Below are 25,536 nucleotides of genomic sequence, written 5' to 3'. Positions count from 1 at the left end.
GAATTTATTTTTTATATAAGGTTGCCTTTGAAGTACCTGCCTCTGCCAGGGCGGATAAATCACTGCTAAGTACATAAAGATTCTGCAACCTGAAGGATGTGTCATTAAAGCCTTGTCGGAATGGCCTGCAACCCCAGCCAGTCCTTTACGTTCTGTCATTAAATTCCATAATTAGTTAGAGGTGAAATGTTTTGGAAATGAATTAGAGAAGCAGAAGCAAAGATGTGACTCTAAAATGTCCTTTGGCTGGCATTTGGCATTACACTGATGGCTTATTTGCTGCTCATAGCCAAAGGCCAGCATATATCTGCGCTAATTTGAAGTAGATCGTCTTCAGCTTCCTCTCTTTCTTTTCCCCACCCTTTCCAACATATTGTATCGAGTATCTTTGTTTTGTAGAGGCATTCAGAAGGGCTGTAATTAGCAGTCCCAGGCATTTAATTGCATACACATTTGTTAAATATTTTTCTGTATGCCTTAAAATAAAGTATAGAAAATGGTAGTAAATGTTTCTTTAATGAAAGCATTTGATTTATTCATGAAGTCAGAATTTTTTAAAGGTGTTATTTTGGGCTTAATAAAGGAAACAAGCCAGCAAATTTTCCGTTTTGCCTTTACGTAACTGTTGTCTGCCAGGGCCGATGTTCTTTTCCTTTCCCTGGTTTCTTCTGTGTACAAACACATTCTCCCAGTGGACGGGGAAGGGACCTTTCTTCCGTGACGACTCCCGTGCCAGTTTTGGGAGAGAGCTTTATGTTAAGCTACATACGTGATTATGAGTTCATTGTGACATCTGATGACATGAGGAATGTCTAGAAAAGCCACATGGGATTTCTCTCATCACAGTAATAGCTTTTCTTCTCAAACTTGGAAATCTGCGCAGTACCTACAGACCATGGTGGTGTGGTGGGCATTCAGCAGCTGTCAGGGAGTGTTTAATATTTGGCAGTGTCATGCCCTGCATAAATAACATGTAAATCAGGGTGCAGATTAATTAGTCTAGAATCTAATCAGTGCTGATATCATATCGTGCAATTATAAAACCAGTCATAAATCTGAATATCTGAATACATATGACATCTTCTGGGATAACGTTTTCAGAAGTGTTTCAGGCCCCTTTCATAAGTGCCTCAGGAGGTGCTTCCCCAGCAGACTGCACTGCATTTGAGAGATAACGGAGATGGCTATTAAACCAATCTGGCCCCCACCCACACTCATTTACTGTGTTTCTTTCATGTTGAAAGTAGGATTGCAATTCCTAAGTGATGCAAGTGCTTTTGAAAAATTCACTCTCGGTGTTACATCTTCATATAAATAAGCAAGAACTTGGGATGTAGCCTGAAATAAGGCTCATTTTCTCAGCGTGGGCGTTGCTCACCAGGAATACATACCCCTTCCGATCAGGCTTGCTTTCAGGTATCAAGCTCATAAACCTTGACAGGCATTGCTGTTGTGAAAGCGTGACTGTGGCTTGATTCTGACTGGTGAGTAATGTCCCTGGGTCCATATCATTTGTCACTTAACCTTTCACAACTTTGTGTGCTGTAACAGCTTAGGTTTGTGAAAAAATATTTTCCTGAATGAGTAATTTCTTCCATATATTGCTTGTGAGATGAATCCGTAGGCACCTCCCCGTCCTGTTTAAAAGTCACAGCATCCCCAGACGTATTGCAGTTTACCCAGTTTGCTTCAGCTCCTGGCTTACCTCATAAATAGGAGAAGTTTTTTGTTGTTTTTGAACTGCGGGGACTGAGGGGAAGCGTACCATCGAAATGTAATTGCTCTGTTTATTTCACTTCAACATTGGTAGCTTGTGGTAAAATTAAACAGCACTTATGTCAATGTGTGGCACAGAAAAATGTGACGATATCCTATTACGTTGTGTTAAAATTCTCCCAAAGAGTCACTAAAATCCATTCAGCAGATGAAGGTTAAACTGATGCCTTCATAGGCAACTTAATGGGTAGAGTACCATGTTCAAATACCAACAGATGCAGTTATAGCACTGCTGCCAAAAAGTTCTGCCACTGATCACAGTTCCCTGTGACTTTGGGAAGCTTTGGAATTATTTCATCTTCATTCTTATGCCCTCTCTGAAATCACAGCCCACCAATATAACCTCATGAAACAGCAGGGCTGGGAGCAAACGAGGAGCTGCTCCTGATGCTCATTCAAGGTGTGTAAGAGCTGTCCAGCGGCAGCATGAAGAGAGCGAGCTAATTATTGCCTCCATCTGGGTTTTCCCTGCTCACTAACATATTAACCCATTCACTGACACCTGTACTTCTTTGCCAAGTGGGCGCTGAAAAAGCCAAATCGCTGCTGTCAGGATAACAATGCGGGTCTGCAGGGAGAAACCTTGAGGACTGATCTTTTTCTAATGCCAAGTTTAGTGTCAGCTGTTTTTAACTAGCAAGTCCAGTTAAGTAGAACGCTGAAGAGAGGTGGCTGACACGCATGTGAGTATTCTAGCAAGACCAGCTCAAGTGTCCCATGAAGCCTGGAGGCTGACCATGCTTCAGCCTGCCAACTCACAAACTGCAGCCTGCCAGGCAGTGGTGGATCACAAGGCTGTGACAAAGTGTAAGCAGCTTGTCATTCAGACATCACCAGAAAGGTGAACTCAAGAGGAGTAGGGATTTGCAGAGATCTACTGAGCCAAAAAGAAAATCACTAGTGCCACAAGTCATTCACAAAAAGAATGAGACCTTTGGTGCCACAGCAAACAGTTTAAAAGTTTTTCATCTTTGGTTTAGCATCTCTCAGGCCTTACAGAAGCCTGTGTTAGATCTTTCAAAAGTGGTTATGGTACCTAACTGCTTCCCACTGAACTTGGTTGTGGTGGGAAATGCCTGAAATACCTTTGGAAATCTGTCCTGTGTGGGATGAGTTTCCCACTCGCCTGCATAGTTCACTTGATTTCAAGAAACTAATTTATGCTCAAGCGTGTGAGAGGAGAGGCCACCTCCTATCACTGGGTGGCAAACGGCAACATATTGCAGAGCTCTGTCGTGTTGATGCTTTCAGTGAACAGCCTCTCCAGCCAATATCTTTTTTTTTGCCAGCAGGTTTGCATAATAGAAGAGAAACCATGCACAACTATCCTGGTAACCCAAAAATACTTCCCCTGTAGAGGAAAGGATGGTTAAAATGCAAATTTAACACTTGTTCTCTGATACTCCAGCCACTGTTTCAGTAAACACATGGATCAAAGTTTGTTTTTAAACACTGCCCCTCCCTTCCTTGACTCAAGAATTTGGGAAAAATCCTTCACTTCTAGGTTCACCGTGTCACAAAGGATGGAGGATTGCATGATTCAGAAAAGGACAGGCCAAGGGAAGGAATAACAGAGAGAAGGATTGCAAAGGCCAGGCACTGCACAAGAAGACCCCAGGTTTTTTTCAGCTTGCTTAAATTATTCTTAGCTCTCAGAAAGCATTAATGTATGCTGCGTATATGCCAATGCATGCATACATATATATATGTATATATGTGCACAGGAATACTCACGTGCCCAGTCAGGCCTTGATTTTAATGTGGCGTAGGAGATGGCCTAAGTTTCTATTTGTGCTTTAATAGAAATCTGCTCTATATTACACAGAGCAGATGATTGGCAGCTGGCTTCCATGCAGACCTACCTGCCTCTTACTGCACGTCCTGCCTGCTGTGCCATGCCAGGCTGAAACACTGTGTTGCCTCTCCCCTCTCTCAGCAATCAGGGATGCAACTTGTAGCATTTTCCTACCAGGAGCCGACTTTCCATGTCAGTGTGGCTCCCCCCATACCTGTGTAGGGATGGCCTCTTACATAGCACACAGTTGTGCGGACACCATCTCCTTGTAAGCCTTTCACTGGTTTCACCATTTTGTTCCTTTTAGCTTGTAGTCTGTGGGGAAAGGAAATACCTAGCTTAGTCTGTCTGCCATCCGTCCAGACAGTGTGAAAAATTACTGCAATTCCTGCTTCTTTGCATGATAAGCATGTGGCTGCATCTCCCGCTTGTGCAGTTTGGACTCTGGTGATTAACCTGAGCAGCAGCAAAGGTGGATTTAAGCCTTGTACTGAGACCACAACTGCTTCTTTGGAGGATTTCTTCTATCCCCTCCCATCCAACAGAGCTAAAACCCACGCCCACTCTTGTCCATCCTTCTGCTTTTTCACCTTAAGTGTAGGGAGATCCCTTCTGTCTTTCTCCTAGCTTTTCCCTGGGTTTTACAATCCCAGCCGGGCTGCTCGACCCGTGGCCACATTATGTCCCCTGGCCTTGCCTGCGTGTTAGCACAGCTGGGCTGGCAGGTAGCCTGAACTGGGACCTGCAACCTTGCCGTGGGAGGCCTCCCCTCCCCAGGGGATCAGCAGTAATCTGTCTGCTGCCCTGTCTACCAATGAAACCATTGCAGGACCAGGTGGGTTTTGATAGACCTGTTAGACACAGCACAGCCAACATGCTGGCTGGCATGGCATAGGAAGATTACAAAATGCTTTGTTGGTTTTGGGATTATATCACTTATTAGTTGTCTTGTGGCAGAGAAGCTTTTCTGTTCCATACATAGATGCATCAGGATCAAGAATGCAAAGAAGGAAAAAAAAAAAAAAAAAACACCACAACATATTTGTGCATCAGAGCTTGTTTTATCTAGCTTGAGACCGTTTCCCAGAGGCCAGGGATGCCCTCTGTTTCTGTGGAGTGTTTACTGACACTTTCAGATAGTCTCTGGGAGGCTTCAGATGGATGCTTCCCCAGTGCAAGAGGTGAAGCAGAAAGGTATAACAAATTGCAAGCAAATCTTTGGGATTTGTAGGGAGGAAATAACATATGGTAGCTGTTTAATAACATAATTAGTGATGTATTCTATCAAAATTGCCTCCTTAAGATCTGGAGAAAGCTGAGCTGAGCTGGTTCCTCTGCCAGAGAGAGTGAGCTCACCAAAAGGAATGAGATAGGAGTTTAAATTTCAGTGGAGCTGGGGGATTTCAGTCTGACTGTGCCTTGTTTGCTCTCTGTCACAGACTTTGCAGCAGCTCGGCTTTCTCAGGATTTGCAGAGTGGCAATTTTGTTCAAATACAGGGCTAATTAGGGGAGTGGGTGTATATGAGAGGAGCTGCATGGCAAAGGAAAGCATGTCACTAAGTCGTAAGGCAGAAAACAGCAAAGAGAATAGTGGGAAAACAGAAGATGCCAGAAGGGCAGCAGCAGTGTCCATCCGTTGGGGAAAGGAAGTCTAAAGACAATGGTTTGAGCCTGAGTGGTATTAACAGGCCCTGTAAAGCACAAAGGTGCCTCAAAGGAGAGCTTCAACCCTTGAAAAATCTGACCCTGTCAGCACAGAGAGTGACAGAATTTATGATTAACTGTGTTTTATTATCCATGTGTGGACAATTATGTGCACTCACAGCCTCGGGTGCAATCACTGGTTCCTTCGATACCTCACTGGAAGAGGAAAACCATGCAAGCTTTTGGTGGCTTAAGCTTTTACAGGGAAAGTAAGTCACAGAAGCACATGAATCTCCACTGAAAATTACTACGGGTTATTCCATAAATATAGAGCATATTTATGAGAAATGTGTGCCTAGAGATTTTCTGTGTCCAGATAGAAAACTGTGTTATCCAGCTGGGTTGCAGCTGGGATTTTCTACATAGCCCTAATTCAGTAACATCTACCTGAATCATCAGTTTTCACAGACTGATCATCTGTTGATCCATGTAACTACCAACTTTTACTGTTTCTCTCTGGCCACTTTTTACTCAAGTGCCTCGTGTTCTTACGTATTGCTTCTAGGATCTTGGTTTATAAGAGGGAAATAATGGAGATATGAATAGCCCAGCAGAGCCAGGAGGTGGTTACACTTAGTACATTGTAGAGATCAGAGCATGCTCATTTGAACAACAAATGACAGTACAATATAAGAAGTCCCACCATTTTTTTCTGAGTGACAAGAACACAAATAATTCCTGACCCCTTTTAGAGTTTCACCCAGGCAGCCACAATCTCCATCTCTTTCTCCTGAGAAACTGTTAAAGTAATTACAAATATTTACTGCATTTTATGAAGTGAGGGCAAAGTACAAAAAGTTCAGACATTCTTCCTTGTGGAGAGCAGAATAATGAAAAACAATAACATGACATTTATTAGACTGATGTGTTTTTTATCTCCTGAATTTAATGCATCCACTTGAAGTCACAGCAAAAGCTTCATTGTTACAAATTTTTAGTACATGTGAACTCTTGTATTTGGAAGATAGTTCTGAATTTAGATCCTGTGTGCTGCCAAGTTTATGCAGCTTTGTTTCTGCTCCAGAGTTACAGAGTTGTTCTGGCTTGGGAGGGCCAGGCAACAAAATTATTGCTGCAGAAAAGTGGCCCTCCTTTTTATCAGTCTGTAAAACCAGCTATCTGACAGTGTATTCAGAGAAACACGGGAGGTGCAACCCGTGACTCAGCAGCCAAGTGAGGGTAAAAAACAACCTGCTGCATTGGCTGCTCTTCTGAGGTCATCTGCAAATCCCATTAGGCCACATTTTCTACTTAAACGAGGCATTACCTGAGGCCTTATTCTTCCTTAAGGAGACAGCCCTGCTGTAATAGCATGACTCACATACAAATCCACCATTTTAAAAAAAGAAAATATGATTTAAGCTCAGCTGTGTATCTAATCAAGTACCTCAGATGCTTTACGGTGCCAAGGGTTTCACCAACACCTACAGGAAATCAATCAAAGCCTTTAGCAGAAGGGTGAGGGAGGAGTGATCCGTGTATAACCTCATTCCCGCCTTCTGAGAGCCATTGAGAGCAGCAGTACCACCACCCTCAGTGTTTCTCTGGAAAATATTAAGGGCTTGGGATGTGTTAGTGTGATGCCTGCTGCCCTCTCCCCCGCTGTGGGTGGAACAAGGCGTCATCTTGCCCTGTTTGAGCTTCCCCAGCCTCAGCAGCAGCAAGACATTTAAAGGAAGGGACCTGCCGTTTTTCTTCCCTGCTCGTTCGTTTGCAGCAAATCCCATCCCCTTTCCTGCCTCCTGCTCACAGCTCCAGCACGGAGGCAGGGACGGAGCCCAGGGGAGGCAGGGACGGAGCCCGGGGGAGGCAGGGACGGAGCCCGGGGGAGGCAGGAACGGAGCCCGGGGGAGGCAGCCGTCAGTGCCCTGCTGCCTGCATCGTGCCCCTGTAGCCCTGTGCCTCTTCCCATGCAGCCCCAGAGCTCGTCCCCTTTGGAGTGAGGGTAGAAATCCCCTGTCCGCAGTCCCTCTAAGGCCCAGGCTGAGCAGTGGCTGCCTGCCTAAGGATGTGAGCCCTGAGGAACAGCAGCGTGGGGAGAGAAGGCAGCACAAGCCCCCAGCCTTTGAACCCCCATGGACCATGCAGCCTTCCAGGCTTATTAAAGTCACTTGGCTTCCAGTATTGAACCTTGGGGTTGAAACCAAACACTGTCCTCCTCCGTGGTGAGGACTCTACATGTTTCATGAAGCCATTGGTTTCTGATGGCAAGCCTGGATGTAGTGGTTGGTTGCTTGTCCAGGCTCTAGGTCATCCTAGCAAAGTAACTTCAGGTGACATGGAGTCAAAGCAATGGCTTACTTCTTCAGTAGACTGTTCCTGTACTAATCCCCTGAGGGTACAACATGGCAATGCTGCTGAGAAAAGAGACCTGAGAAGAGATTTTTTTGCCTTGCATAACAAGGGATAAAAGAAAAGAGAAACAGATGTAAAATACTCCTGTGTCAGATCGAGGTGGGTTTTTTTTCCCCTTGCCCTTTAGCAAATCACTCCCATTCCCCAGCTGTCAGACTGGTGGACTTCAGTGCTCAGTGATACGAACTAATAGAAAGATCCCAAACATCTAATCTTGTTGCTGTATGGACTTTTTAAGAAAGCATAAAAATCAAGACTGTGGGGGATTTTACCCAATTTTGAGTATTCATCTACTGACTGTTTTACTCTTTAACACATTATGTGTTTTAATAAGAGAGAAATTGACAAGAAATAGGAATGCATCTCATTTCTATTTTTCTTTTAAGTCCTGACTGCCCCATATAGTAACAAACCAAGCTGTCAAAGCAGGGTAGCACTCGATGGGAGGGTATAGGGAGCTCTGTATGGACCCACACCTCCATCAGTAAAAAGCCTAGAACCATTCTTCACTTCTGTATCTCTTAAGAAATGTGTGCTTTAAAAACAGCTTCCCCCTAAAAAGGACAAAGGACAAACTGATGAGAGATATAGCTAGATTAGTTGCTGACTGCAAAATTCTTTGATTGTGGAAAGATCTATACAAATGCAAACATTTTTTAGATGGGGTGTGGAGACTTGGATCTCTGGAGTTCTTGTCTGAGCCTGAGGTGAGTAGTTGCCATACTGCACAGTCTGGACTTGAACAGGAGGTTGCTTAAGGTAGATCCTGGTGGGTTAGAAATGTCACTTCTAAACACAAGCTGTTCTCCCTCTTGGCACTCAATAAAAAGTCCTCTGAACACCTTAGGTTCACTGTTTATGGGTACTTTAGCATGTGCTGAACTTTGAGACAGTGAAAATGGCTGTCTTAATGCAAGGTGACTCACAGGATAGAAGTAATGCTTGAAACCAATCAGCTGTAGACTTCCTACAAGAGCTTTCATGGAAGCATGCTGAGGACACAGGCACCTTGGGCCAGGAAAACATACACCATTATGAAGGCTAAGACTGAGTGGGAGGCTCTGGAGGGCTCTGAAGACAACTGGGTGGCTGTGCACAGGCAGTGGCCAGCTGTTGCATGTGCAAGTGTGTTGGTGTGGGATGGGTAGCGGGGGTGGAGCTGCCCACCCTGCTGCCCTGGCTTCTCCTGGTCACCACTCACTGGCACTTCACTGGCACTTCCGAGGTTTGTGCAGAGTCATCAGACAGCTTCTTCTGGGGGAAATGGTATGTGAAGTTGAAATGTTTTGATACTTTCTAAATTAAGCATTTTAAATGCTCCTATCAGAGTTAACATTTTAACCCCAACATTTGCTTGATTCTGGTTTTAGAGAAGCAAAAGCTTTCTTTTTTTTTTTTTTTTCCCCTTTAAAATACTCCCAGTACTAGTTAGAATAAGTATTTTAAAACCTGTAAGAAATAAATAAACAAACATATATTGCAAACAGCTCTGGTTTGGTTTCCTGTGCCGTTGGGTAGGTTGGCATGAATGTGCACATGAATGTCCAGTCTGTAATCTGCTGCTGACCCTTCAGGTAATAGTAGAGTTAAAAAACACCACAAATGACAGCATTACTGACCATTGAACAAACTTCTCAGCATCCATAAGAGACAAAAAGAAGTCGGCTTTTCTAGGAGGGAAAATGACACATCATTCCAAGGCCAGCGATCATGAACATAATCATGAATGCCATTATCAGCACTCCTGGGCCAAGGTCTGATCCCTGACCACCTCCCTCAGCAGGGTGTTTCCAGGGCTTCCTTCCCCTGTAATAACGAAGTTACCAGCATATTTAACTGCAATACCAGAGGTGTGATTTCTGACAGTATGTTATTCTAATATTACTACCCGTTGCACTATGAGTTTTTTTTCTTCTTCTTCTTTATGTGCGCATCAAGACTTTACAATCTTGAAAGTTTTTCTCCCTTTCTCCTGAAGGCAATAGGAAGAAGGAGCAGTAACAGTCACAAATCTGGGACTCAGCAGGTGTGAAATATTTTCCTTATGGTCTAGTTAAACCTGTTAAACATTTTGTGAAGGTTTTTGATAGAACTTTGTATGATCACATTAATGATACATTGTTCCTTTCTCTATTTTTTCCTCTTTTTTTTTTTTTTTTTCCCTATTACAGTTGAAACTATAGAGGAAAAAACAGCAGACTCCTTGCAAGATTTGTACAGAGCCTTGGAGCAGGCCAGCCTGTCTCCGTTAGGAAAACACCGGATTTCCAGTAAGCTGGAGTATAAGAAATCTTTTATAAAGAGATGTAGCGATCCAGTAGTCAATGAAAAGCTGCACCAGCTGAGAATTCTGAAAAGCACTTTAAAGGTGAGATAAAAGAGGGAGGAAAAATCCTGCCCCGAGGTTGGATCAAACTGTATTATATTTGGAGATTAATTGTGCACAGCTGGAGTCCAGGCTGCACCTAGTGTGTGAAACAAGGGAGACGTGGAGAAACGAAGCAGAGAAAAATGTGCCTTGGGAGAGCTGACAAAGTGAGGGGATCAGGTTTTATTTCTGTGCAGATAAAATCTCAGTCAGGTGCTGGTCCTCTAGCTAGTTTAACAGAATTTGACACTGAATTATTTGAAGAAACCTTAATCTCTGTTTTGTCCCTGAACGTTTTCATTTACCAAAACACATTCACTCTGTAAGTGCCAAAGTCTAAAGTTAAACAAAGCCAGCTTTTGGAAGGGAGCAGTACCTTTTGCAGCACTTGATTATTTTCTGATTGTTGAGCTTGTCCAGGAGGAAGCTGTGTGTTTGCTTTCTGCGTAAGCTAATATGATCATTGTATTTAATCAGTAGGATTGATTAAATAAATAGATAGTAGTAATGATAGATTTGAAGATTTTTATGGTTATTCTAAATGTACCACAGCTCATTTAGCCTCCCTGCCAGTTTCTTTGTTTGTTGCAGCAGTTTCAATTCTGTCCTGATAGAGATTTCGGCAAACAATATGCTGGATTTCCACAGGGGCCCTGTTAACTATATTAAATTACCACATTTTAAGTCACTAGATAATTGTACAGTGGATTTTGTAACAGCTTTCATCAAAGAGGGCTCTATCAACATTAATTAATTTAGTTTTCCATCACCTAGAGAAGCATTTAAACAATGTTATTTTCATGCTGTGGAGCTCCCACCCTGTAAAAAACTGAACACATGCTTAACTTTCTGTACTGTATCATCTCATTGAAGGCAACCACTGCTTGTAGTATTATCTGAGTCTTTACAGGATTGGAAGCTGGCAGAAAAGGTTGACATACATGGGGTTTCCACATGACTTCTACAAGCATGAGAAACTGAAACAAGATCACAGTTCTCTCAGACATATCGGGATGGCAGAAGGTTCACACCGTATCTGTGCTTTTGCATCATGGCAAGACCACTCATACCGAAATTGTCATCCAGTATCAGCAGCTTGCTGCCGTGCTTAGTTGTCTTTCTTGTTAGCGTTACTGATACCTGAGCTACATGATCCCAACAGCTTCCTGTAAATCGAATTGCTTTCTTCCAAGGAATTTCAAATATAACCTGTTGACCGAGTGGCTGCCCATTTTCATGCGTCTCTGGGACTTCTTTCTTTTAGACCAAGCAAACACAATTTGTTTATTCTTTGTCCATGAGGCCTATGTTCTAAACCTGTTTTCTAAACCATTCGTGTTTGGACTTTGATTAGTATAAATATTTCTTGAAGTGGGTGACATCAATAATTGAAAGCACAATGGCAGCGAGTACAAAGACAGATAATAACTGTTTCTTGCATAGAGCAACAGTGTAGAGTGACACGTGCCTGTTTTGCAATGGTACGGTAAGTCACAACGAGTTTCTCACTCTGTTCTAGCCCAGAGCTCCACCTCTGCCATTCTACTGGTAGTCATATCTACAAGTAGCCACTGCTGTTACCTAATCAGTTATTTTTTCTTTTTATCAGTGCCTTTGATTTCTCCTTCCTGAATGCAGCCAATTGCACTGGCCTGTTGGAGTTGGTGTTCTGAACTTTCCTTGAATTTAACAGTAAACTGAGACAGCCCTCCAAATTGCTTCTAGCTCTTGTTGTCCATAGCCTCTCTGTCCCATCATCTAAGTCCTTAATGAAAGACCCCTCTGCTCTCTTTCCTGTGGCACAACACAAAACCATTCTTCTGCCAGCAAGTATGAGCTACCTGGCTGGTAAGTGCAGAAGTGTGGGTACCAGCCACAGTCTGCAAGAAGCAGGTTATAGTAGTTCAAACAGAGATATGGTAATCAGGAGTTCCCATGGTTTAATTTCCACTGGTCATTCTCAGCTTGCACCTTTGTTTCTGAAAATGAGTATTCTAGCACACAGCATTCATTAAGTGCTGCTTGCAAAGCTTTAAAAATACCTTTCAACCTACTGCTTATGGGTGACATCTCTGACCCTTCTGATCCTCTCCCATCAAAAGGGGCTGAGACAGCTTAATATTTGTCTTTAACATGCTCCCCAGGAAGATTTAACATACTAGGAACATGGACATGGAAAACCTGAGTTAGCAATGAGGAGTGTGAAACCTATCTGGCAGGGAGGATAGAGGGGAGGTTGCTGGTGACCATGTCTTTCCTATGCGGAGTAGTGCTGGAAACCTGCTGGAAATTTACATCTCCTGCCTCAGTGATGGGTAAGGAGGTACCAGCACCTATGTTAGATTTTACCCAATTCTGCCTTCTCTTTGCCACTGCAGTGGTAGGAGAAGGTTGCAGTCACCCAGCCCATTACATACACTGGATCTTTAATGAAGATGAGTTATAATTAACGTGGGGGTCCTTGCACAAGCCGTTGCACTGTAGCACTCAGATGTCCACACGCCAAGCCTGGTAAAAAAGGCTTAGCTCTGCTGGCGGGCGAGAGGCCATCTGTCTGCATCCCACTCACCCACGCAGTGCTCCTTATGCTGATCAAGAATAGCAAACAGATGGCATTTCATCATGTGAAACCCATCTTGAGAAAGGCAAGCCACTAATAGTAAACAGTACAGAGCTTTCTTTTTCTTGAGCTGAGCAAGGGGCGAGGAGGGAGAATAGGGACTGTTCCCAAGAATGCTGGACAAGGCAAGGCAAGGGAAACCCCAGCCCCACAGGGTCGTGTGTGACACCCTGTAGGAAGGGCTCCTGTTTGCAAGCATTCGTATAGCAGTCAGATAGTCTCCCTGCTTTTAGGGGCTCCGTGGCTGGAGTTTGTTCCCTCTGTTCTCTCCTTCCACCCATGTGATTGATTTTGCCAGTGACTCGTCACTTGCATTGACTCTTTGCTTGTTCCTTTTCTTTCACAGGCCAGAGAAGGAGAGGTAGCCATTATAGATAAAGTTTTGGATAATCCAGCTTTGACATCTAGCGACTTTCAAGAATGGAAACAAATGTACCTTGATCTATTCATGGACATCTGTCAAAGCAGCACCCCGAGGGACTCTGTTAATGGCTCATCGGAGGTTGACGCACTTATAGCCTCCTTGGCGCACACTCACTCCTACATTGAAACACATGTATAAAGAGCTCTCTTTTTGTCCGGTTTATACCCCTTACTTAAGTGCATAAAGTAGTTTTTATATCAATATGTGCGAGACCTAGTAAATTATATTTTATTGTTACTCAGCTGTGTGAAGTCAATGGTCAACAATGCCACGTCTTTAATGAGGATTTGTATATTTTATATGCTACCGATGTTCTGCTTGTGTTTACCTTCTGTGAAATAACAAACATTTTTTAAAAGTATTTAAAAGCATTTCTGAAAGACTGTGGCCTACATGCAGGAAGTTCCTTAAGGTAAAGGTTTTGTTATTGAAGGTCACTTTGACGATGATATTTTATATTATATAGTTCCAGTATTGTGTTGCATTTTTGGAGTGCAGGTACTATTTTGGTGGTGGGAGAAAACCAATTTTTATATTTAATGGGAAACTCCAGGAGTTTTTTTAAATAACAGGGAAAACTCTAATGCAGGGGTTGTATTTGAGTTTTGTCAAACACACAAAAGGGTGAAAATTAGCAGACAGGAGTTACTAATGTGAAGTATCAGATGGTTAGTTCTTATTTCCTTGTGGTTTTTTTAAAGCCTGTTGCTAAGGTTTACCATCAGTGCAAAAGGATGATGGTTCATATTCTAATTAAGACCAGATTCTGTGCTGTTTGTCTCTTAATCACATTTGGTTGATTTTTTTAAAAAATTGTCACGGTACTGTCATTTATGCTGATTTTGTACTGAAGGTATCAATATAATGTGCAGGTTTTGAAAAAGACAAAAGATGGACTTTGAACATCCTCGACAATGGCATTTCTCTTGCCCAGAAAAGTAGCAATGGAAAAGATTCCCAATTAAATGCTCTGAATCTGAGAGGCTTTGAAAGTTCCCGCAATAGAAAAGGAATGAATAGGATTTTTCAAGTAGTCTCCTGTGTGTTTTCTGAGCTGTGAAATTTGGCCACATTGTATGCAGGGAAAAAGTGTGATGGGAGCAGAGCTGAGCACAGAACCTGAAAAATAACTGAGGAGTAAAAAAGCCTCTGGTTTGCTTTTTAAGGGGAAGGGATGTCTCTGGGTTCTGCTGAGTTCACAAGCCAATTAAAATGCTTTACATTTCCATGAGATTTGAGATGTGCTGGAGACAACCCAGTGAATATGAGTAGAAATAGCTCCTTAGAGTTAGGCACATAACTGGAGTAGGAAAGTGGGAGGGAAATCTTAAATCATATATTTACTTTTTATGGGCTTGTTTTCCAAAAGTGATCAGAGCATGACAAAATATTTCTGCTGCTTTTCAGTGTTTTGCTGCATAAGTAAGGACTCATGACATGATTTAATAATGCTCATGTGAAAGGGAAAAGCCTGCTTTATACTTTTTGCAATGAGTTGTACTCTTCACCAACTTTAGACTATTGCCTGTACAGCTCAGTGAATGTACTTTTAACTTTATGAGCTCTGATATTTCCTGGCAGTTATATCGATGAAGGCATGAAGGAAAGAATGGAGAGATTTATTTTCTCTCTACTTGTCTTTCTTTTTATTCCTCTCTCTTTCTCTCGCTCTCTTTCTCCCCTTTTTCTCTTTTGTTTTTCTTTTCTCCCCCTCTTTCTGACTGTCTGTCTTGTTATTTTATTGCATTTGAATTGCAAATGTTTTGCAGATTTTGCACAATTGTACAGAGGAGTGGCCTTTCTGTAGCCCATTTTCAGTAATCCTGTATTCAAGTCGAGATGGATGACAAATCATGTATTAACGTTTGTATAGAACTCTGGATCCAGTGTAATATTTGTACCATTAGAAGAATATTGTTTGTATAAACTGGACATTTATTTACTGCATGGGTACTGACTTGTATATTAAATTTGTGAGGGTTTTGTAAATTTCTCATAAAAAATGCTTGATTTGAAATAGATTGTGCTACTCTTCCAAGCATTTAGATCTCTTGCTATTGTTTTACTGGACCAAAAGTAAATATATTCATAAAAAAAAAATCTTTATATCTGATGGATGTATATGCACATTGTGTAGTTGATTCCTTGTCAAAACCAAGGCAGTTCAGAAGACTTAGATCTGTTGCTATGCAACAGCTATTCTGCCTGCACTTTACATTAGTAAAGTCAGCTTGATTGCTTTAAAGGTGAAAATTAAACATTGCAGTTTTTTAAGCCAGTCTAGTGAAAAAGAACATGTGTCCTCTCCATTGTGCTGCCTTCTTTTAAGACTATTAAGTGTTCTTCTATATATATTTTTATTGTATTAACTCCCAGACTAGAAAGGGAACACTGTAAAATGAAGTACAATAAATTTAGCTTTTAAATGAACATTTTTATGACTCAAGATTCAATTTACTCCATACCAAAGTGATTCCGCAGCATCTGACCATTTTACCTGCATTTCACAGATCTGTGTGCCTTGAAGTACCTCCATAATTTGTGCCTTCAAACTCTACCAGTGCGACCAGAAAGAAGTGAGACTATAGCTGTTTCATATATAGGCAGACACTGAGTAAAGACTTCTGAAAAGCTCCAGTTGCCTCCCTCACCTTCATACAGTTTGATGAAAGTGAACTTTTTTTGACTTCAGGATTCTCTCCTGTACCAGTTCAACAACTAGGAACAATTTTGCCATTATGAGCAGGTATGATAAAGCAGTGTATGCTACTGAGGTATCGAGGCATCAGTTACAGCAACTCCTGTAAAAAGCTTCTTAGAGTCTAATAGTAAGTACACCCATTCAGCTATCGCCATCTAAACTAGCACAACATTTGGATATAAAAGAAATGTGTGTGTCTTTAATGCAAAATAAGCATCTGAAAGGCATGCTACAGCAAAGGCCACTCGGAGAGAAATGGCTTCTATCAAACAATCACTGTTTTAACTTATGGCCGTAACTGAGTCTACATATCAAAAAATCCATGCCTTTGTGCAGTAATGTCATGCTGGTTAGCTAAGACATTCTTACCTACTATGTAGGGTATCAAATAATACCTTTTCCTTGGCAGTACTTATTATTAGTTCTCTTAGGCATCAATTTTCTAGTCTTTATACAGCTCGCTTTCATTTTGCTTAGCCATAGCATAAAAACTCAATAGCACTTACCAACTGGGAAAATCACCGCTGATTAAGAAAACAGAAAAGGTGAATTCTACTTTTTAACCTTTGCAAAATCTGACTTGCAACACCTGTAATTGCTATTTAGGTATTATTCATCAAAAGTCAAGGATTACGATTCTCACTCATCGCGTCCAGACATGCTGCTTCCTTCCTCAGTGAGTTTGGCTCCAAGCTCTGTAAATGCCAGCACCTTTTCCCGTGCTGGGGGCAGACCTTCTTGCATGTTTCCACTAGACATTTGGCTTAGCAAAGCAAAATCTCCACTCTGTCAAGTTCAATGCCACTGCAGGTTTCTTCTTCTCCAGGATCGCGCTGCTGGTTTACCTCCCGACATGGTTCCTGTGCAGCACGTGAGATCAGCAGTTCAGAGGCCTCTTCCGCTGGCTGCTGCCGTCCTGCTCGTCGCCCAGTTCAGAGAGTTGCAGCACCGCGCACTGCAGCCCACACCAAGGCAAGGGGGCTTTGCAGATCTCTTCCCAGCCGTCGTTATCGATGTCATAGCCAACCACATCTTGCGTGGGGACTTCCCGTGAGTTTTGCCATTTCTTTCCCCCAATAAGAAGAGCCGTTTCTTCTACCACTGCTAGGCCATAGCAAAACCGATCATAGATGAGTGGTCTTAACCGAGTCCATTGGTTTTGATCAGGGTCATATCTTTCTATTTCAGAGAATGGTTCATAGAATCCTAAAAATGTGAATATGGCTTCTCTGATTGTTGCCATCTGATGCCCAAAGCGAGCAATGCTCATGGGGGCTTGTTTCATCCACTGCCCTTCGAGTGAGCTCAGAGAATAGACGTCCTTGCCTGTGTTGGCCAGGTCTGAGTACTTGCCACCTGAGATGTATATAGTATTCTTGCAAATGGCACTGGCATGGCCATGCATCCTGCATGGCAATTCCTGGGCCTTTGTCCATCTGTCCCTGCTGATGTTGTAGACTTCCACAGATGAATGCAGTGATCCATCCTCACCCCGTCCACCAATGGCAAAGATATCCTTGCCTAGGACACAACAAGAGAACTGGCATCTTTTTTCCAGCATGCCCGTGATTTGGGTCCACATGTTAAATCTCGGATCATAACGATGGACCTTGTTCGTAACCGATAAGATCTTTTCAGTTTTAGCACCACCCGGGGCACCGCTTTCTACTTCCCCACCCAAGACATAGAGGAAGTTTCCCACCACACACACACTGTGGTTCTGCACCCTGTCCTGCACCTGCGTGAGAGGTTGCCATTTGTGGTTGTAAACATCAAAGGCCACCACATCAGTGACGAGCCCCTCGCTTGCTGTCCCTCCCCCCAGCAGAATGATACGAGTTTTCTGGTTCCTCAGTGTGGTGGACTTATCCTGCAGGATAGGCTGTTTGAAAACAGATGTATGGTAATTTATTGCTTTAATGATCAAGCACTTAATACCAGCGGAAAGGGGCACTTCTGACTGTGTGTAGGTTTTTCTCAGCTCTTCCACTGGGATGAGACCATACCTTACATGCTCTAAAAGGCTGCTTCCATGAGCCAGCCTGGATTTATCCTGCTTCAGCCACTGCAGCACAAGGTTCAACAGGCAGGATTCTTTCAACATGGGGAGATCTGGTGATTGAACCACTGCTAGCAAAGAGCTGAAGTTCAGCTCCAGCAGTCCAGATAAATCCAAGTCCAGCAGCTTCCAGAGATTATTGACAATGTATTTTTCTGTTACTGCTAAGGCGTCCGGCAGGTAAAACTTCCTGGCCACATTGGCAGAGTAGCAGCAGTTTTCCAAGGCAAGATTGTTAACTAAATACTGATTGCATAAGTCAATAGCATCAGTCACTTGCAAGTAGCTTGCAGCTTCCAAGGTATCCTCCAAGCTTTCAAAGGAAAGGGGCAACAAAGAAGTGTAAATGAAATCCAGGACATGTTGGAGACCGGTGGGTGAGACAACTTGAAGGTGAATTACACTGGCTTTAGACTCATGGGTGTAACTTTTGAACATGGCTCGGAAATAGTCGCTGGAGCATGCCAACAAGGACTTGTGTGCAGGAAACTCATTTTCCTTCACTTTTAGCAAAATATCACACAGAAAGCCCTCAGATCTCAGGGTCTGGTACTGGGCGAGCACAGCAGTGCAGTGCGCTTTGCAGTAGGACAGGAAGTAGCTCATGGTAGGCAATGCAATGCTCTCCTCTTGAGTTATTAAAGATAAAATGCAATTAGATATTGCAACAGCTGCCCTACTCAACAGCCATTGCTTGAATGCACACCAGACCTCCAGCTGTTAGGGGAAAGCCCAACCAAAAAAAAAAAAAAAAAAAACAAAATCAGTCTCTTGCCTGGCAGAGAGGGACAGTTAGTAGTAGATTTGTAGTGAATTCAATGCATTCCTTTACAGAAAAAAACAGCTGAATGTTGTAACAGCTGTAGGATGCTTACTTTTCTCTCCTCCGTTGCTTGTGCGAGGATGAATGGTCCACGGCTCTGCTGAGCGCTCGCTTGGCTGGCCATCGGGTGACAGATGAGGGAGCTAGATGACAATCCCAACAAATGACACTTTGTGTCTTCTCAGCCGTCACCCTCGACCCTTCTTGCTCCACAAGCAGATCAAATAGATCCTCTCTGGCTGCCAGCGCATGGCTCTGAGCAGGCACAGATGAGAAGAGAATGCTGGCTTTTCTCCTCTCTCGTTTGTTTTTCAAACTCAGACAAGCTCAGACCTTACCGCCACTGGGAGAACAGCCCCCTTTTCGCCCTCTTTTTGCACTCTCTTAGGAAGCCTCAGCTGAAGATCGAATCAGCGCCCAGGGATTATTACGTGAAGATTTCTGAGCCCAAAGCTCTTTGCCCAGCAGGCACTAAGACAACCAAAATATCGTGATTCGTCACTAGTTTGGTTTGGCATGCATTTCTGGGAGCTTTGCTTCACATGACACCACCATAACTCACAGCTACCAGAATAGCTGCAGGCGCTTCCCCTTGTCCCCTCTGCCCAGGAGCTGATCCCAGGCAGGCAAGCAGAGAGACCAGGGGCCAGGGACTGAGTCGACAGAGGAGCTTCCACCAACAGTCACAGCCAAAGCAGCTGACTTGGAATGACCTGGCTGGACATCACAAGGGTAGCACATTCACACAAAGCGGGGACAAAAATAGATTCCCCCAGTTCAGCCATAATAATCTAAAATCTGTTTATAGAGGAGGCTTTGCATAATTGTGCTCTCAGTTACCAGCTGGGAACAAGCCCACAGGCCCTGGAGATGGGCTGGAGCTGACTCGCTCAGCTTTCTCACTTTCAGTTTGTCCCAATTAGAAGCACATATATGGGGATTATCCCTGATTTTCACCAGGGCCCTTCAGGGTCTAATTTCCACCAGGAATAGTAGCTCTGGATGGGCTACATGTTCTGACCTCTTAAGGCTTGCTTTTATTTTACTTCTTTTTCCCCTGCGTAACTCTGGGTGGAGGTGTTCAGGAATCTCTTCCTGACACCTTTCTTTCCAAATCAAATGCTCTAAGGATTTGCAAATTTTGACAGGGTTGATAAATGCCAGATCATTTTGCTGCACTATGAGCCAGCAGACTTGGGGGCAGAGGAACATACTGCAAGACTGAAAAACTTCACCTTTTGCTCAAGCCAAAGGTAAAGCCTTTTTTACTGTATTTATTTATATTTGTTTATGTGACGTCATGAAATTCTGGCTCACTCCTGTAATTAAGGGTATTTAAGGAATGACTGGATCCTAATGTGGATCATGCATGCTGTGCGACTGTTCTAGTGACCCTAAGCTGTCTTGCTAAGTAGACTGACACCTACACATGCTCTGCTCTGTGGGGAAGGAAAACATTGTTCTTCGCTGTTGCATAGCTCTGAAAATTGATTTACTGCTTGAATCCACTTTCCGTCATGACATTCCAGACCATAAATCAGGATCTTGCTAAAAAATCCTCTCCTTCACTAGCAAAACAGCATGTGGGGATGAAGGAGGGGAGGGAACGGGTGCCTCGTTTCTCTTTCCCAGTGATTTTGCCTGTGCCCACGTTGGGACACATCTAAAGTATGTCAAATGTTGTTAGCAAAGCTGCACAGCTGAGTCCAAGCTTCTGATGCTTTTCCTGTTTTAGACAAAGCAGAGACCAAGTACTTCTATCACTGCTTGGCAGTCATGTGTGCATGTGGTGAGGGACGAGGCCTTAAATGCTTCCACTCCTAGAGATACTACTTTCCCTAGTTTAACACCATAGCGAGGTGCAGATAAACATCCACTGTTTCAAAACAGCAAGCCAAAACAACTGTCCCACTGCACTTTCCCCAGGAGACAGTGGTGAGCATAGAGGAGCAGGAGGCTGCACCTTCAGTGCAGGATTGAGTTTGAGGAGCATTTCTGCAGTAGTTCTGGCATGAACAAGTCCTGGCACCACCTCCTGTTGCCAACAGTCCTTGACCTCCACCATCCCTTCAGCTATGCTGCCACAGTTGCTCCGAGCCTGGGCACTGGGAAGTGACACACCCAGGAACTGATGTTCAGAGAGGAGTGGGAGGAAATGCAGAAATACAACAGCAGAATGGTCTCTGCAGCCTGGGTCGGGTCCTCAGCTACCCTCGCTGGATGGCCTCCCAATCAGCTGTAGTGCTGCAACTCTGAGCGCAGCAGAGACAAGCCACTGGCTGGGCTGGCAGTTGGGAACCCATTACCAGGAGAGGCCCCTGGCACAGGATGCCCACCCAATGCACAGAAACTGAACTGTTCTGTTGTTGAGACATGGCCAACAGCCCCCCAGCACTGGTAAAGTGCTTTGTGTATGCTGGTAAGCCACAGAAGCTGGGACTGAGGACACATGATTAAATCCTACTTCTCCCAGACCCTGCAGTACCAGAAAGAGGTCAGAGCTGTGGGTTGGGCAACTGTGGGTATTGCCAGCAGCCCAAACTTTCCCCATCACTTTCACCATCAAGTGACTCAGTCCCAGGCAAAGGCAACGTGCCTCTTCCTCTCCTTCAGCAAAGCCAAGCCAGACACTGCCCAGGCTTGCACCAGTTTTGGTGGCATGTGTAACGTACCAGCACAGCACCAACCATAGGCACTGTAACTTCAGAGAGGCCAAATGAGCCTCACTCTGAATGTCCATGCCTGTGCCCAGACCGATGCCACGTTAACAAAATTAGCTGTGCATCGATCACTCTCCAGATGAATTCTGCCCATGGACTACAGTTTGCACAGGTCAGTTGCCAGACGATTACAGTGCGTCGCCACAGGAGCCAGTGCTGATTTAACTGAACTGATTTAATACCAGTGCCGGACAAGCAGGTCCTATAATTGTATACAGATTTGCTGCACGATTCCCCCTCACACCTACTTTATCTCCATGACAAGACAGCTAATAGAACTAGTAAGAATCATGATCCTTATAAAGCTGTTTATTTGCCCAGAGATTTTTTTTTCTTTCACTTAGAATTAAAATAAAGCCACATCCCTTTTCTAATTTTAGGCAGTTAGCTTTGTGTAACTAGGGAGCCTACTCAGCCAGCACCCTCCTTTAGTCAACAGACAAATTATCTCCAGACAACAGCTCGTGTGTTCAGCACCTTTGGAAGCTATATTTAATGTCCATTAGCAAGAGAGCAGACAATGACTAAACAGCTAACTTAGGAATCTCAGGAAGAGACCTAGCACTAGGTGTGATGCAGTCAAGTCATAATCTTTTTTTTCACAGCCATAATTTGGCACATTAGATCTAATGTTTCACTCACTAGATAGTGCTTAAAATTAGGGAAACATTAGTGTTTCTGTCATATTGATTTCCTGGAAATAGATAATACATTTTTAATCATGTGCATCATTTGGAATTTACATTATATTTAGATTTCAGGTTTTTGCTCTATTTTCTGTTGAAATCACTGGTATAATATATTAGTCAGTCTGCAACAAAAAAGAATGTTCAGAGGTGTGCTGTGAAGAATGTTGGCTTCCATGCTTGCAGTTATTTTTTTTACCTATACAAAGCTGGAAAATGGCCTGAATTGCAATGCCATGTTCCATTTAATCTTGCAAGTGGGCCATCAGTTAAAAAACACTTCAATTACCATTGTAAATTCGCTCAATTATGTTTTAACAGTAAAGGTTACAAAACGAGTTGTACAAGTAAAATTAGGCTCATTAGTAACAAGTGGCTTACGAAAATATTTATTACAAAAAGCCACAGTGGGGGATTTCTAAGCTACGTTTCATTCCAGAAGAAATGCAGTCCAGAGGACAACAGAGAAATGCCTCAGATGCTTGATAATGTACCACGTGAACAAATACAGTAAAAGTGAGCTAAATGATGAATGTTACAGGAGTGATGTACCATACAGATTTTCTAGAAACTCCTAATCAGAAGGATCATATTGATTTAAGTTGTCTTATAAAAATCATTGCATTAGAGTCTGTACATCATTGTTGAATAACCATTCACAATAGAATTTGGGTCACCCCATCTACTTAAAGCAAAGGATCTTTAGCCTGGGAAAGCAGGCTTTAAGAACAAAGCAGTGAAAGGGAGAGATTCTTCTTGCCACTAAAAGCAATGTCTAGCAAGATCATGTCTATGTACAAAAGCAAAGGAGAAAGCAGCTTGGGTGAGGTGGTCTTAGGCCATGAGGTTTCCATTTTGGCAGTGGGAGGCTGGGGATGCTTGTGGCTTTAAGTGGTCTGTGTGTGAAGCAGACAGAGGTGGCACGAGACACTCTCCCTGCCCTCCCTCCATGAACTGGTGGCAGTACATCTCCTGGCCTGTCTGAGGAGTCTGCAAACCCTCAGAGCATCATTTCCATCCATGTGCCATCTAGCAGGGATCTGCATCTAGGGACGATGCTGGCAAGAAACCTTTGTCTGAGTGCAAGCCTTCATCTTCCACTGGGGAGAAAAGGAGTTTTAGTGTAATCAGGAGTTAGAGCAGGGATCCCAGCCAAAGCCTGCTGCAAGTCCATGTCTGCTAAGCCATGTCTGCGTGGCAGTTTCCTGTGGTTTTGTGGAAAAAAGAGAGGGAAAGGAGGAAATAGCATTGGCACACCCGGGTTGGTGGTGCCATGCCCCATGCGTGTTACGCTAGCACTAACTACACCGATGGGAGAAAGCATCCTCTGTCCAGCTGGGAAAGCCAACAGGAGATAACAGACTTTCAATTACCTGGTGCATCATTTGTTCCCTCTCCCTTTTTTTCAGGTTCCCTTTTATCTGCCTCCCATGAAGACAGATGTTACGTCTTCCACTTCTCTCGGTAGGTTAGATGAGAGCTTCCCCAGTGAATAAAAAAAGAAGTTAGGAAAGTTTTTAACTTGGCTTCCCATTTCAGAGTGACTGCAGTGGGATGAGTCAGGCAATGCAGCTGCAGGATAACAAAGGCAAATGTGTATTTTAATGAGCCCATTACAGAGCTGATGCACTAATGGCCTTCACTGAGCTTCACAGTGGTGGGCTGCTTAGGGTCTGTCTGCTCCTGTCATGGTCTAGGGGCATCAGAGGTGCTCTGAATCAGGCTCTTGCTTTTCCTCCCTGGACAGCCAGCACTGCCCATGCTGCAGCTGGGGCAGAGAGGGACCTGTGGCCCCTGCCCTGGGGGTGCCTTCACTCTGCATCCACCTCAAGGCTCCTCAGACACTGTGGTGCTTTCTGACTTTGCACAGTGAGAACATGTACAGCCCTAGCTGAAGCTCCTCGGCCCAAAGGTCACTTCAAAATGTGTGGAGGCCCCCTTGCTATAAGAGGAATGTTTCTGACCCCCATGAAACACTCCTGTCTCCTAAAGACCTGGTAGCTGGTTGAACTGGGTTTCTGAACTTTATTTGCTTGGATAGTTCTCATGTCAAAAGTTGCAGCTTTGGGCTGTATGACCACTAGTGGCACGAGATATGGGTCTTTCCCTTCTGTCTGTGATCAGATACACCCAGCAGTTCCCAGCTCTGCCTCCACTACTGAGACCCCAGTCTACCCTGACACGGTTTCTGTGGTCCTAGTGAATGTGTATTCAGCACAAATCAAATACAACTGGGACTAACACCTCAGGTCCAAGAAAATGATAAGGAAATAGGGACTGGCTCCCCTTGTTGCAATGATGTCTTAATGCATTTATTTGTAATTAGAGCTGGAATTTGGGTTTATAGGAATAGAAAGGTAAGGAACAATGAGTGCTCTGGGATCACAGAGGAGAAAACACAGATGACACTTTCTTCTCTTAAGACACCATATAGATGAAGTAAAGCTGCAGACTGCAGAGGTCTCTCTGAAATCAAGATATTTTTCACATAAGCTGGTTAGGATTCAGCTCTTCCAGCCTCTTCAATCCCTACATTCAAATAAATGCTCTCTAAGATGTAGACTGTTGCTTAGCAAAGTAAAGGTTACAGTGTAATCAGCTGCTGTTAGCACTGTTACTCTATGAGATAATGAGAGCCTGATGTCCACACTCAACTAATGACTAAAAATGTTCCTAGAATCTGTACTCTATCTCATCATCATCATTGTCGTCATCATTTTTAGCAAGAGAAGCATGTTACACAGTGACTTGAACTAAGTCACTCCATGATCTGCGACTCTCAGGCTTACCCTTGGAACTGAAAGGGTTGCATCTGGACCTGATAATCCCATTTCATTTGCTCACAAGCATTCAGGTTTGAGAGTGGTAGAGACACCAAAGGGAGAACACCCAAGCCCTCGCACCAGGTGAAGTACAACTGGAATGAAATGCACGTGCTGAAGGATGGAGGGTGGATGGCAAACTACCAAGTTTGTAGGGGGCTTTTTGTCTTAAAGATTTCTGACTGAATAAAGCTATGCTGGAGTATGGCAAAGACACTGATGGGATGTGTTTTATTCACCCTCCTAAGCTTCATGAATTGCTGTGGCTAGCAAGCCTCACCAACCCTTTGTCAGCCTGAGCTGAGAGCCCATCCATAGTGGTATAAGATACTGGTGGCCCCACTCACCAAACAGGGAGAGAGAAATCTCACTCCACACTACACACAGTCTCTAAATTCCACTCCTGGAAGAAGTTTCTATGGTAGTTACAGGAACTGGACTACACATGTCAAGTTTTCCACACCGGGCCAGAAACCCAGCAGACCAAGTCACTTCCCCTCTTTCTCTGGCATGAGCTGGATAATACTGGGCATGCATATAAGCTGTGGATAGCGATGAGCCAGTTCCTTCATCCCCAAGGCACTCTCCAAGAATTAGTGTGTTATGAGCTCGTTCTTACTTTCACATTAGAGTTCTTGTGTCAGCAACAACTGAACTGATTTCCTCATGGAAATACAAGGGT

The 25,536-nt window shown here is 43.7% G+C and overlaps 2 protein-coding genes across 2 annotated transcripts in view; one reads left to right on the top strand and one right to left on the bottom strand.

Annotated features, from left to right (window-relative positions):
- The window catches only part of CNKSR2 (connector enhancer of kinase suppressor of Ras 2), a gene marked incomplete at its 5' end in the record, with an annotated part of 181,132 nt that extends 167,951 nt beyond the window's left edge, over positions 1-13,181 (top strand). The window contains 2 exons of the mRNA XM_008942174.1: positions 9,803-9,999; positions 12,966-13,181. Of these exons, the coding sequence (XP_008940422.1) occupies positions 9,803-9,999; positions 12,966-13,181 (413 nt within the window). The remainder of the gene's footprint in view (positions 1-9,802; positions 10,000-12,965) is intronic.
- A 3,440-nt stretch (positions 13,182-16,621) lies between these two features.
- Positions 16,622-18,409, bottom strand: KLHL34 (kelch-like family member 34). The gene has a single exon (XM_008942173.1). It carries the CDS (start codon positions 18,407-18,409, stop codon positions 16,622-16,624), a length of 1,788 nt encoding a protein of 595 aa, XP_008940421.1.
- Positions 18,410-25,536: the final 7,127 nt, after the last annotated feature.

This window comes from Merops nubicus, unplaced genomic scaffold (assembly GCF_000691845.1).
Source record: "Merops nubicus isolate BGI_N331 unplaced genomic scaffold, ASM69184v1 scaffold7606, whole genome shotgun sequence".
Taxonomy (NCBI): Eukaryota; Metazoa; Chordata; class Aves; order Coraciiformes; family Meropidae; genus Merops; species Merops nubicus.
The sequence above is the reverse complement of the archived record's forward strand: the minus strand, read 5'-3'. Positions and strand labels throughout refer to the sequence as shown.